General features: G+C 35.6%; 1 protein-coding gene and 1 long non-coding RNA gene across 5 annotated transcripts in view; one reads left to right on the top strand and one right to left on the bottom strand.

Annotated features, from left to right (window-relative positions):
• The window catches only part of LOC306994530 (nuclear factor 1 B-type-like), a 114,800-nt gene extending 105,315 nt beyond the window's left edge, over positions 1–9,485 (bottom strand). For 2 of the 4 annotated variants that reach the window (XM_079605092.1, XM_079605084.1), the window contains exon 1: positions 9,309–9,464. In XM_079605092.1, the coding sequence (XP_079461218.1) occupies positions 9,309–9,404 (96 nt within the window). In that variant the 5' untranslated portion in view covers positions 9,405–9,464. Of the gene's footprint in view, positions 1–9,308 lie in introns of all 4 variants that reach the window. The other 2 variants (XM_079605087.1, XM_079605093.1) reach the window with 2 other exon arrangements.
• LOC306994532 lies at positions 605–3,281 on the top strand. The gene is made up of 3 exons (XR_013796696.1): positions 605–743; positions 1,649–1,701; positions 3,147–3,281. It is a non-coding gene; the product is annotated as an uncharacterized lncRNA (long non-coding RNA).
• Positions 9,486–12,433: the final 2,948 nt, after the last annotated feature.

Raw genomic sequence — 12,433 nt, forward strand, 5'->3', positions numbered from 1 at the left:
AACAGCAAAATGATTAAGCTTTTAGTGTGTTTAAAATGTATGTACTTTATAAACACTTAGGCCTACTGCAATATAGTTTAATTATTTATGTTTTTATCATTTTAATATAATTTTTTTTTTTTTTTTACAATATATACCAACTTATAATGTATTAGAAACATTTGTCAACTATTATTAGCATTGCAAAGCTTAAAATTATTATTTTTTCACTTTTACTTGTTTGTTGTAAAAGGCTACTTAAGGCTGTTGTCTATTACATGATATTTTGTACTACTGAAATTCCCACAATAATTTCTGCATCATATTTTTTGAAATGCATCATAGATACATTTTCCAAAGAAATGTTAATTTCCAAAAAGGTGTTGTTCTTGTTTAAATTTGAACAATGCGCATAACACACGTGACTAGTCCTGATTGGTTCCAGAGGCGTTGAATGGCTGTGATTGGTTCTTATGATAATGCGCTCGCATGCATCTCACTCAGATCTTCAGTTGCTGCATGCGGTCCTTGAATGTGATTAAATTTAGACGTTTAAATTTAAACTGTTAAAATATTTATAGCGATCGTGTTTCTTTAGAGGACTTGGAGGAAACCACGCGATTAATATGGATTGGGTGATGTTTTTTGCGATTCACTTTTTGAAACGTGAACAGATCTGGTGAATCGTTCATCGGAGGGATATGAAAGTCAGTTTTTCTTTCGAAGATTAACGAAAGTCTTAAATGGTTTGGAACTACTTAAGGGTGAGTGATCAAGACACCATTTCGTATTTTTGGCACAAAGTGTAACATCATGTCTTTTTCAGTTTAGCTACATTCAATTTGCCCAATCAGAGCCAAGATTTTCAAGTCAAAGTTGAAGCAGACTCGAAGTTACTGGTAACGTTAAGTTTTAGTTGCTGTTTGCATAAATAACTATCTCACTGTTTAGTTGTTTTCCTAGGTGGAAAGGTCTGCTATGCATTTGCTAATATGACTTGCACGTGGGATACTGACTTTAACCGCTGTAACATGATGCTGACACTGAATTCTAGCAACTTATGCACTGTCAAAGTCTAAAGTCTTTGATGAATCTGTTTAAAATCTATGTGGAGACATTTATCTGTCTTAAAACAACTATAAAACATTGTCCAATGCATCTTCAAAAAAATGAATTAGTTATTATAATATGTACATCATTATATTAATATAATTTTTATTTGCTGAAGCTGTGTATTTATTTCTGATTTCCTGAAGAATTTGGCTTCATTGTTATGATGTAAATTATAAAAAGTTTGAAAAAACATGTTATGAATATAGTTACCTTTGTCTTGAGCTGACCAGCCAATTATGGTAGTGTGTGTTGATTGGTGTTTATATTTGTTCAAGCTTGACAACCTTATTGCCTTTTTGATTACTTTCTAATATATATTTCTAATTACAAATAAGTACAAAGATTAAATTGTTAAAAGGGATGCTTATAAGAGAGCGTATCTAAACTGCCGAGTCTGTGAAGGGTTTTGATTATATTACCCACCAAGTACATTGTACTCAGCATACTGTCATTCTTAAAAACAAAACAAATCATTCTTCATAATTTGCCTGCCTTATATGTGTGTATGTTTATATATATTTATAAATCTCTCTTTTTTTTATTTGTTGTTTTTCAGACTAGCTGCTATAGAAGAAAAACTGAGTGCAGAGACAAGCGAAGAAGAGAGTAGTAAGTAGTGATGCACCGATTGATCGGCTGGTGACCGGAATTGGCAGATTTTCACGTGATCGGCCATGACCTCGGGCGCCATATGATTAACATCGCACAACATCAGCAATCAGACATGCACACGGACCGCACATGTAGGAAACCTCGTGAATTACGGCCGTTTCACACCGCAAGCGTGAGCAGCGGGTTTTATTTTTTGTGTGTGAATGCTCTCATTGATTGACATTCACGCCCGAAAAAATACGCGGAGCAGGAGTGCGTTAAAGTGAAAACACACTTTTGATGGACAAAATAAATATGATTTCACACAAAAAATGCCCAAAATGCACAGAATGTGCATGTCTAGTGTGTTTAACAAGAACTGGAGTAGGCTAGAAAATGAACACAAAAATATTTGTAGAAAATGTACCCATTTAAACTTGTTTTAATTATTCAGTTTGGGTAAAAGTATATGGTGTTTTATTTAATAAAAAAAATAATAATAATAAATGAAGAGTTCAGATGCAACTTAAGCCTCTAAGTGCCATCTGAAATTTTCTTCTAGAATGATCATTTTTATCAAGCTTGAATATTTAAGTTCAGTAATTTATTTTAAATGGCAATGAAAATTACCTATTTGTCATTTAAGTGAAATTACTGAACTTAAATATATGAACTTGATAAAAACGATCATTTTAGAAGAAAATTTAATCGGAATCGGCTAAAATCGGTATCGGCAGGTCAAACTCAGTGAAAAATCGGAATCGGCCTATACAATTGTAATCGGTGAATCTCTAGTAGTAAGTATGGTTTAATCTCATATCACCTCTGTTATAGAGATTTTTGAATCCGGACTATTGAATGGTGATTCGGTCATGACGTATGTGTTTCTGTACATCACTTTTTTTTGCTCTCGAAGTCAAAGGGGGCTGACTAAAACAAATAATAATGCTAAAAATAAAGATTAGCATTTGTTATACATTATAATTATTATACTTGTCTGTTTTTTTTTTGCTGTGATACAGTGTCATAACATGTAGACCTCACTGTTGTTCAGCAAGACTTAATGTTTGTTCTATTTGATGTAGATATTTTATTAACTCCTTTTTTGCATTATATTAACATTTTATATTGAATGTCTTCTGTTAAAATATGAACTAAGCATTACATGCCATATTAAAAAATTGTGGTTACGACTGTTCCCTGAGAGCAGGGAATGAGACAGTGCATCGATGACGCTTTGGGGAATGCCCTCCATGTGAACCGGTGTCTAAAAAGCTATAAAATCACGGCAAACGAATTTGGCGACAACCTATGACACTATTAGTGCGACCCAGAAGTATAAAAGGGGCGCCTAGATACGCAGTGCAAGTTCCCTTTCGAAAGGGAACAGTGACTTTTTTAACAGATGTTAATTTTGCTTTAATATTTAAAAAAAATATATATATATTTTTCCCTTTTCATAGATACTGTGATCAAACAGTTTCCGACCACGACAGTGTCTGAGGTGCGAGCACTGATCAGAAGAAAATGCAACAATGAGGCAAACTCCAAGACCAATCACTTCAATTCGCTTGAAGGATGAAGGACTGTTTGCAGCTATTGTATTTCACTTTGTTTGACTTTGTTGAACTTATTCCTTTAAGTTCATTTTTTTTTTGTTCTGTTTAATACTTCTGCAGATCAATGCATTTTATGTTAATGTATTTTGTTTAATTTTCATATGTTGCTGTACTAATGTAGTGCATTAAAGTTTACTATCTTTCAAAGAGTGTTTGTGTGTGTTTTATACAAATATTGTTTTTACTGTGTTTAACTGAATTATAATTTTTAACTGTATTTTTAATACATTAAAATATATTTTTTTCATACTGAATGGTTTTGTTCAAAAATATATTTTTAAATATACTAATAGTGGGTCTTATAGTGTTCTACTAATACATTATTAATAACCTGATATTATATTTAAAATATACTGGGAACACATTAATATTATGTTAAAAATATATTTAAGTTGTATTTCGAAAGTACATTTAAAATGTATTAAAAATACAATTTAAAGAAGTGCTATTAAATTACACTAAATGTACTTAAAATAGTTCCATTTTAACACAATTAAGTATATTAAAATATATTACTATTACATTAAAATTGAACTTAAATACATATAAAAGTACATTTAGTATACTTGAAGTTGTTCCAAAATAACACATTTAATACACAATTAATACAATACACTTAAAATACATTAAGTATATCAAAATAAGCACACTTTAAATATATTTCCTTTTCACCTGGGATGGCTTGTTTAATTCATTTATTTTTTCTATGGCTGGCTCAGCTGAATAAGAGACCATTAACTAGGCTACTATTATTATTTTTAATTATACAAACATCTCATTAAAATGTCTACAAATGTCTACAACTTGATCAGAAATCAGGTAAAAACCATAGACACTTTTAATGGCTCGCCACTTGGGGGCTGATCTCAGTAGGTCCGTATCATTCATGGTTCACAGAGTTCAACCGCAGCAATGAACTTGTAACGTTGTGGTTGAAAAGGAGGAAGCACGATCCAAGTTTAGCACAATTTATTTAAACAAACTCAAAACTTGACACAGACAGACTAGGGAACAGGACTCAGGACCAGAACAATCAACATATAGAACTCACAAAGACTGAAACAAGACACAGGGCTTAAATACACAGGCAAACAAGCTAAACAAGATAACAAGGGGGCGTGGTTAATAGGAAACACCTGTTGAGACTAATAAACAAGAAAAACTACAAAGGACTACAAAACATGGCACAGGACAGGAAATGACAAAAAGTCCACACAAGACAAGGGGAACACAAGACAGGAATTATGACAGAACCATTGAAATTTTGAAACATTTTGAAAGAGTTGTGATGTAATATCTCGTTAATGCCTCGTTTACTAAAATCATGTGACTTTAGTAGTTTGATACGTGCACCGAACCACTGATTCGAAACAAAATATTTGTAAAGATTTCGAAGCTTCATGAGGCAGTGTTTCGAAATTTCCCATCACTAACATACTGTAACAGAATAACTGACCTAGAGAAGATTTAATGGATTCATCAGCAGTTCCCCTCTACCCCAAAGACCTACTGCTCTCCCTCTCATGATCTCATCTTAAGATGGCTGTCCCCTGGAAGACTATGTGATTTGTTTTTTGTACTTGAAGAAAACAGCGTGAGGGTCTTCTTGCGCTTCAATGGTTTAAAATCACATTAAAGAGAGAAGTAAGAATTGAATTGAATTAGAGAGCTCTCTAATTGTAATTGTTACTAGTAAGAATTCAATTGTAGAGCTCCGTAATAAAAAAATGAATGGAAGTCAATGGAGACATATGACTAGTAAAAATTCATTTGTAGAGCTCTCTAATTAATTGTCACTAGTAAGAATTGAATTAGAGAGCTCTTTATTTGTAATCCTTACTAGTAATAATTTAATTGTAGAGCTCTCTAATTGAATTCTTACTAGTAAAAATTACGCAATTACGACGGGTAACTCTGGGAACAATTTACGGTAAGCTAAAACGGCATACTACTAATACTCTAATGAGAGTTAGTTGATATGTATTTGCAAATTGATGAGAGTTAAATTACATGTAGTTGTTAGTACTTATAGTTAGTAGAATGTCTAAAATGGACTATCGAAATAAAATGTAACCTTTTTCTTCTCTGTAATAATATGAATATCCTTAAGCTTGGGGAAGGCAGGCACTGTATGAATATTGCTAATAATAATTAACTGTCATTAAGGGCCCTATCTTGCACCCAGCAATTGACTTTGTACACGACGCATGTATCATTCCTATTTTGCACCAGCGCACAGCGGACTTTTCCATCCACAGACGCACGTCGGTAAATTAGGGAATGAACTTGCGCTCGCGGGGGGCGGTTCAGCAAAAAGAGAAGACGTGTTCTGGCGCAAACGTTCCCTGCTGCTATTTTGCAGTTTCAGAAAACAATTCCGCCACAGACCAGGAAAAACCTAGTCTAAAGTGGCGTGTTATTCAGATGCTATTTTAAGGGAGCATGCTTGGCCATAATGTAGCGTGTGCACAACATGCATACACTTTCCTTCTCTCATCTACACAGACAGTTCCCATTTTTGCAAACCATACATAATTACTAGGAAAAATATTACTACACAAGGGAAATCATTGTGGTGTCCATGAAGATGTGAAAAATTTGGCATAAATCTAACTTACACATTTACCCAAATTATTCAGGCTAATTGCTTCTATTGTTTCTTATTTGTAAGTCGCTTTGGATAAAAGCGCCTGCTAAAAGAATAAATGCAAAATGTAAATGTAGTAATGACGGATCAAACCTGTTTGACACCTGACAAAGTGGGTTATCCGTCAAGAACCAGGAAACAAAATTCTGAAGACTGCGAAATCACCTTTACCATCATGTACGTTGCGTGTGCCTGGGAAATCCGCCATTATAAAAGCAATCCGCCATGGAACAAGCACGCCTGCTTTTAAAGGGAATATGAGATAACGTTCTGATTGGTTTATTGCACGTTACGCCCAAACCACACCTATGAGTAATAGCTACTTCAGACCAACCCATTTTAGATTTGTGATCCGCCCACAAAGTTACTTGCGTTTCGCCTTTGATACTTGCGTTTCAGATGTTTTATATCTTACTAATATAGAATATAGTATAGATGCCTAAATGTTTTTTAGTACTAGAGGTAAATGGTGAGATGATGGTGGCAGAAACTCTAAACATGCTACTCTAATAATACACAGTGTCTGCAGAAAGCATTTAGAAGTAGTCGAGATTGGTCCCTATGATCAAACAAACCTGAGGTGTGCCCAACATCCGGAATAATTAACACTGTGATAATGGAGAGAGTTTAGCTTCCAGACAAATAATACCATTTACTAGATAGATCAGTGCGGGGATTTGAGTCTAAATCAAAAGTACCAAGGTGACCCATCTAAAAGTGCAACATCACTACTAGTACTGTCATATGTCAGCTGACACTAATCACGTGTTGTGATCAGTTTACATGCTGGTCATTGAAGAGTTAAACGCTAAGCATCTCAAAGTTCTTTACCAAAAACTTGTTTATGTACTGTACATACATTTAATTAGTACATATTAAAACATTCACAGAATACAGTCACCACACCTGGCATAAAACAAACAATCATTAATTAAACAAGTTCTAAAATAAGCAGCGCTACTTTCTCTGCCCATTATAAGCGCTCAACGTGTTCTCATCATCTGACCAACAGTCCTCAGCATCAGATCCCAGTGGTCATCCAATCAATATCAAAAACACAGTTGTCATAGAATTTCCTCATTTATTTCTTCCCCTAGTGCTAATCCTTTTAATTACTGCCTTACTCAATGCTAATGTTATTCACGATTAGTTGGTATTATGCTAATCTTCGACCCACATTCGGCAGGAGAGCAGGAGTATCGTCTGAAGGCCAGATTGCTGGGAGGCTGCATGCAGACTGACATCAGTCTCCCAGCTGCACAAAGCAAGCCAGACAGAGAGACTCTTGCAGGAAAAAAAAGACCCTCAATAAACAAAAAAGGGGGGGCCGTAGTGTATACCTTAATGAACAACTGTTGGCCACAGGGATTAGTGATAAATGCTGCTTTCCTCTCTGCGTAGCTCACCCCAGCATCTGTGACAGTGCTGACATTTTGCACCAGTTTCTTAGTGGTTAGCATTTCAAACTGAACCATGTCTGGGCCTTGTCCTTGTTTAGATGCTTATGTCCATCTGCAGGTGAGTCCATGCCAGATCTAAGGTGTTTTATATGAATTTGTTGTGCCACGTTTTTCTATTTCTTTTTTTACCATTATGAAAAATATTTTGAAATCTGCTATGTTCCAAATTCTTGATAAAACTCAGATATTCCATTGGATATTGTGAAGGATGAAAACATCCCATCTGTCAAAATGAAACTAAAGCTAAGGAGAATGTGTGTCTGGTTTAATTATTTTCCATACATAGAGAGAATATTCAGTGGTAAACACATGACATATTTTCATTTCTTAGTAATGTACACATATCTACTGTATAACATTCATGTACTGTAACATTTGTCCTGAAAATGATTAAACATAAAGGTAGTCCCTTACTTGTGTCTGTTACTAAATTAATTGCTGCCTTCTTTATTCATTTTGAATCATTTTGAGTAAAAAGTATTTAAAAAAACTGCATTATATAAAAATAATGAAGTCTTAAAAAAAAATCACATAATATAACAGTACAATAATGTGTAACCCTAACCCTAGCATATCTACAACCAGAACAGACAAATGTTAACTTTTGTGAAAAGCACAGAACGATGGTTATTGCAGTTGTCCTTCAACAAATAGCCTACATAAAAAGAATGTAACTTTAAATTACATATAATAATTATACAATTTATTCTTTATTTGTTTTATTTGTTATTTAATTTTTTCTGAGTACCCGGGTTGACTTTTAATGGCTCAGACAAGATCCTCAGGTTTACACAAAAATGAATGACCTCATAACTGAAAATACAAAAGTGTATGTGTGAAAGTGTATTACTGACACAATTGTGTCCAAATGAGTAAAGTACGTTACCACTAAATTTCTGACTTTGTCTGGAGCAAAAAAGATTATTCATTTCTAAACATTTTTGTAGTTATGAAACATCTAAAACAGTGGCTAGAGGCATCCCTTTACACCCTAATTATTGCCACTGTCCTATGAAATAACACAATGATAAATTGTTAACTCACAAGACAGCTGACAGAAGGAAAAAAAGTATGACTTTTGATGCAAAATTAACAGTCATAGCGGAATGAGAACCAGCTTTAGCTTCATTGAAAGTGACGCTCAAACAAGAGGCTTTTGTCTGCCAGGAGAAAATATAGACAAACAGAGAGAAAAATGTCAACAAGTGCAGAGCAAAACCACATTTTGAGCGACAGTGTTCATTAACGGCATGACCAAAACCAGGGAAGAAAGTCACTATCCGAAATATCAACGGAGCAGCGACTATAAAAAACATCATCCAATAACTGATTTCTTATAACACTTTAAAACTTAATTTTCATCAGGGGTCCCTGATCATCGCGGACAAACTCTCAAAATCCTCTAAACAGAGAGAATTTGGACAGACACTTTAAATGTAATTAAAAGTAAGCTATGACCTAGCATATAGATCGGAGTATACAAACAGAAGGAAAAAAAACCTTGACCTCCTGACAGTCAAGGGCTCCTGACCTCACGTGACACCAGTGACATCCCCATACAACACACGCTTTAGTCAATATCAACACATTAGAAGACTGGGCATAAAGCAGGATTACAAACAGCAACATGCTCTAATAAATGTTAAAGAAATAGAAGTACAGCACTAAAAAATGAAGTAAATGCAAAAAAAAACATGTATTTACTCTAGTATACCCTACTTCTGTAAATATCTCAGTAAACTTTTTCAAATGATAAAATAATTCAAATTCAAACAACTGCTTGCGCAAAACCTTTTCTAAGACACGCTATGATTCGCACTGAAGGAGGAGTTACGTCACTCAAAAATTGGTGGGAAAAAAAGTGAAGGAAAAAAAAGCTCCAAAAAGCACCAAACTTACCATCCACCACGTCCTGGCTGTCATGTCATAACATAGCTGCCATTTGATGGAGCTGTCTGCCGTTTTCCCAGCCATTCTCCCGTCAGTAGCTTTCATCAGGAGCAGCTCAGGAGTAGATAACACACTAATCAAGCCTTCATCAGACGCCACTCTCTCAGCCCCATGTAGGCCAATCCTTATCACACTGCATTATGGGAGAAAAAAAGTGCACACACACACACACACACACACACATGCACGCACACAGCCCTGTGCTCTAGCGATGACTCCAGTCTGCAGTGCTGCCTATAATGACAGGATCAGGATCTGAATCCCTCTCTCACACACACACACACACACACACACACACACACACACACACACACACACACACACACACACACACACACACACACACACACAGAGCCCCCCACCTCGGCCAGGGCTTTAATTTTTTAAGCTGTGCAGAACAGGAGCATGGATCTCTTTTTTTTTTTTTGGCATCTTGAGCTGTACAACAAGTGGGCAACCAATGAGCTGCCTGTGTGCGCGGATGCTTTTCAAAGTTTATTTGCATTTTCATCAGTTCTATATTGTTGATTTGTGGTTTTTGGAATCCCCCCACCCACCCTAAAGCCATAAATACACACACACACACACATTTTACCCCCCTCCCCCGAACGCTCCTCATTCTGTGTCGATGAGGGGAGGCCCAAATGGGAATTATATTCCCCAAACAAAGACTGGGGAGTTTCATAGACATGAGAGCCGGGCACGGTTCAGATATCACAGACTTATACAGCAAATGAGGGACGGAGGGAGGGAGAGAGAGAGAGAGAGAGAGAGAGAGAGAGAGAGAGAGAGAGAGAGAGAGAGAGAGAGAGAGAGAGAGAGAGAGGCGCAAACACTGACAGGTATTCCAAGTCCATTCACTTACTAGCCTGCTGTACTTACTTCACCGAGCTTTGATGACACTTTCTAAGCAGCAAAGGACAAACTCATTTGATTCAGAACCAGCAAGATAATTTAAGCATCATTTAAACATTGAATATTTACAGATAAAGGAAATAAACTGCAAGATTTCATTAACTGTGGTGCAGTTAAGAAAATAAAGGTGTTTTGCTGTCAATAATAAATTCATAAAAATGTTGTTACTCTGTCACATTCTCTCGAAGCAACTTGAATCATGAAGTTGGTGTTGATAAAAAAAAAAGAAAAAGATAAATGACACTGATGTTGACTTGGAAGTGCATTAGAGGTGTTAATCATTCTGACATGTTCTCAAGTATCACTGAGTCAAAAAATAATTAGGAAACTAAGTCAGTTAACAGAGTTCAGTTTTGTTATGAAACCACAAACGTGTTTTTTTTAGTGGAGGTAAAATAAACACTGAAATCAAGTTCTAATTTATAATAGAAAACACTACAAGGCACTAATCTTATTTATATTTTTTGTTAAATTTTTTACAGTTGATGAGAGCTTTAAGAATTAGCAGTCTGAAGCAACATGGAGGGATGAATCTTGAGATGCTTCCTTTAATATATGTATATGTAGGCTATGTATATTAATATATGTATGTATTTGTTAGACACTTTATTAGAAAATACCACAAATACTGTATTATTATTAGTATTATTATGTATTACATTTGTTTATTTAGTCCACTCTGGATGCTTTTTAATTCATAAATAAAATGTCTTCAAATGAACATGATGAAACAGAACAGAAAGAACACATTCAATTTTAAACCTGATCTTTGAGCAACAAGTGACACAAAGTTAATTTATTTACAGATTCAAATTGTGCTAGCAATGATAATGATAATGGATAACTCTGTAAACATCTAACATGCAGTATATAGATGCCATGTAAAACCAACAGCAGCTTCTGGACACACAGAGGCACACAGCTGTGAGAATGATGAAATTCTAGAAGGTTTTAAAACATTAAAGCAATCAGAATTTCCTAGAAGCAAGTGCAAAGACATCAGCTAGCACGTAATAACGGGCTTGCATTAATAGCATTAGCACAGCTTTGGCTGTTTAAAGCAATGCAAAGCAGGCTTTGATGACATTAACCAATTATAAGGATTCTCTTGCATTGGAAGGCAGAAAGATGCAAGTGTCATCCAATGGATGTGCTAGAGCCACTGGTTAACAGTTAACAGTCCCCAAGCACAACAACCTCATGTTTGAGGCTTGTAAAGCATGCTCACATCCCACTCCTTCAGAATTATGTTTAATACACATACATGCAAACAAATCGTGCTTTTGACATTTGCAGAATTACGCATCAACCTGACACTCGGCTGTGAGTAGTGGGGTTTAACGCTGAATGCCAGCTTTGTTCCATGTTTGGGACTCTCTTTGTAACCTATCCAGACCTTTTTCCCTCGGCAGTGCATTCCCAACCTCCACCTCCTCACAGAATGTTCCCGCCTGCAGCTGCTTCCCTCCACGTGAATTGTGGGATTGTGTGAGAACGTCCCGCGAGTCAGGGCACAGCGCGTCTGGCATTCAGGGGCCGAGGTGGCATTTCAGAAGCACCATGGCCAGAAGAATACCTAGAGTGTTGTTTATCCTCCTCGCCTTTTGCGTTGTGTCTTTCCATTCATTTCCGAAACCTTTCCCACATTTCCTCACAGGGTCCCAAAGAGATTATTCTGTTTTCTTACACTTTGGATTTCAGGGGTCATCTAAAATACATTCTGTTCCATATAATCATCCAATGTAAGCATTAGTCGAATAATTAAAATAATTTGCTAAATAATAATAAACCAGAGTACAAGGTTATTAATCCATAAATACTAACTGAAAGAAAACCAAGAACAATTCCATTACTTTATCAAATATTGTGAGATGCTTTCACTGTTTTCTGAATATGCTAAAACATTCTCTTGACATTTCACTTGAATTTACCTCACGCCTGCCGTATTGATTTTGACTCTGCAGATCAATACATTTTCTAGCCTTGATTGGATTAGGATTACCTTTTCAGACTAGTTTTAATTGGATTTCTACTTTCTTTCAGTCAAGTGTTTGTAAGATTTACATGAAAAAATCAATAGGCAAATCAATCATTTGAGAGGCCGGAAAGTGAAGACTGTTGAATTGATCCAAGTAATGTGAACATCTGCTACTGACTCT

This window comes from Phoxinus phoxinus, assembly GCF_949152265.1.
Source record: "Phoxinus phoxinus genome assembly, chromosome: 2".
In the NCBI taxonomy this organism is placed as follows: domain Eukaryota; kingdom Metazoa; phylum Chordata; class Actinopteri; order Cypriniformes; family Leuciscidae; genus Phoxinus; species Phoxinus phoxinus.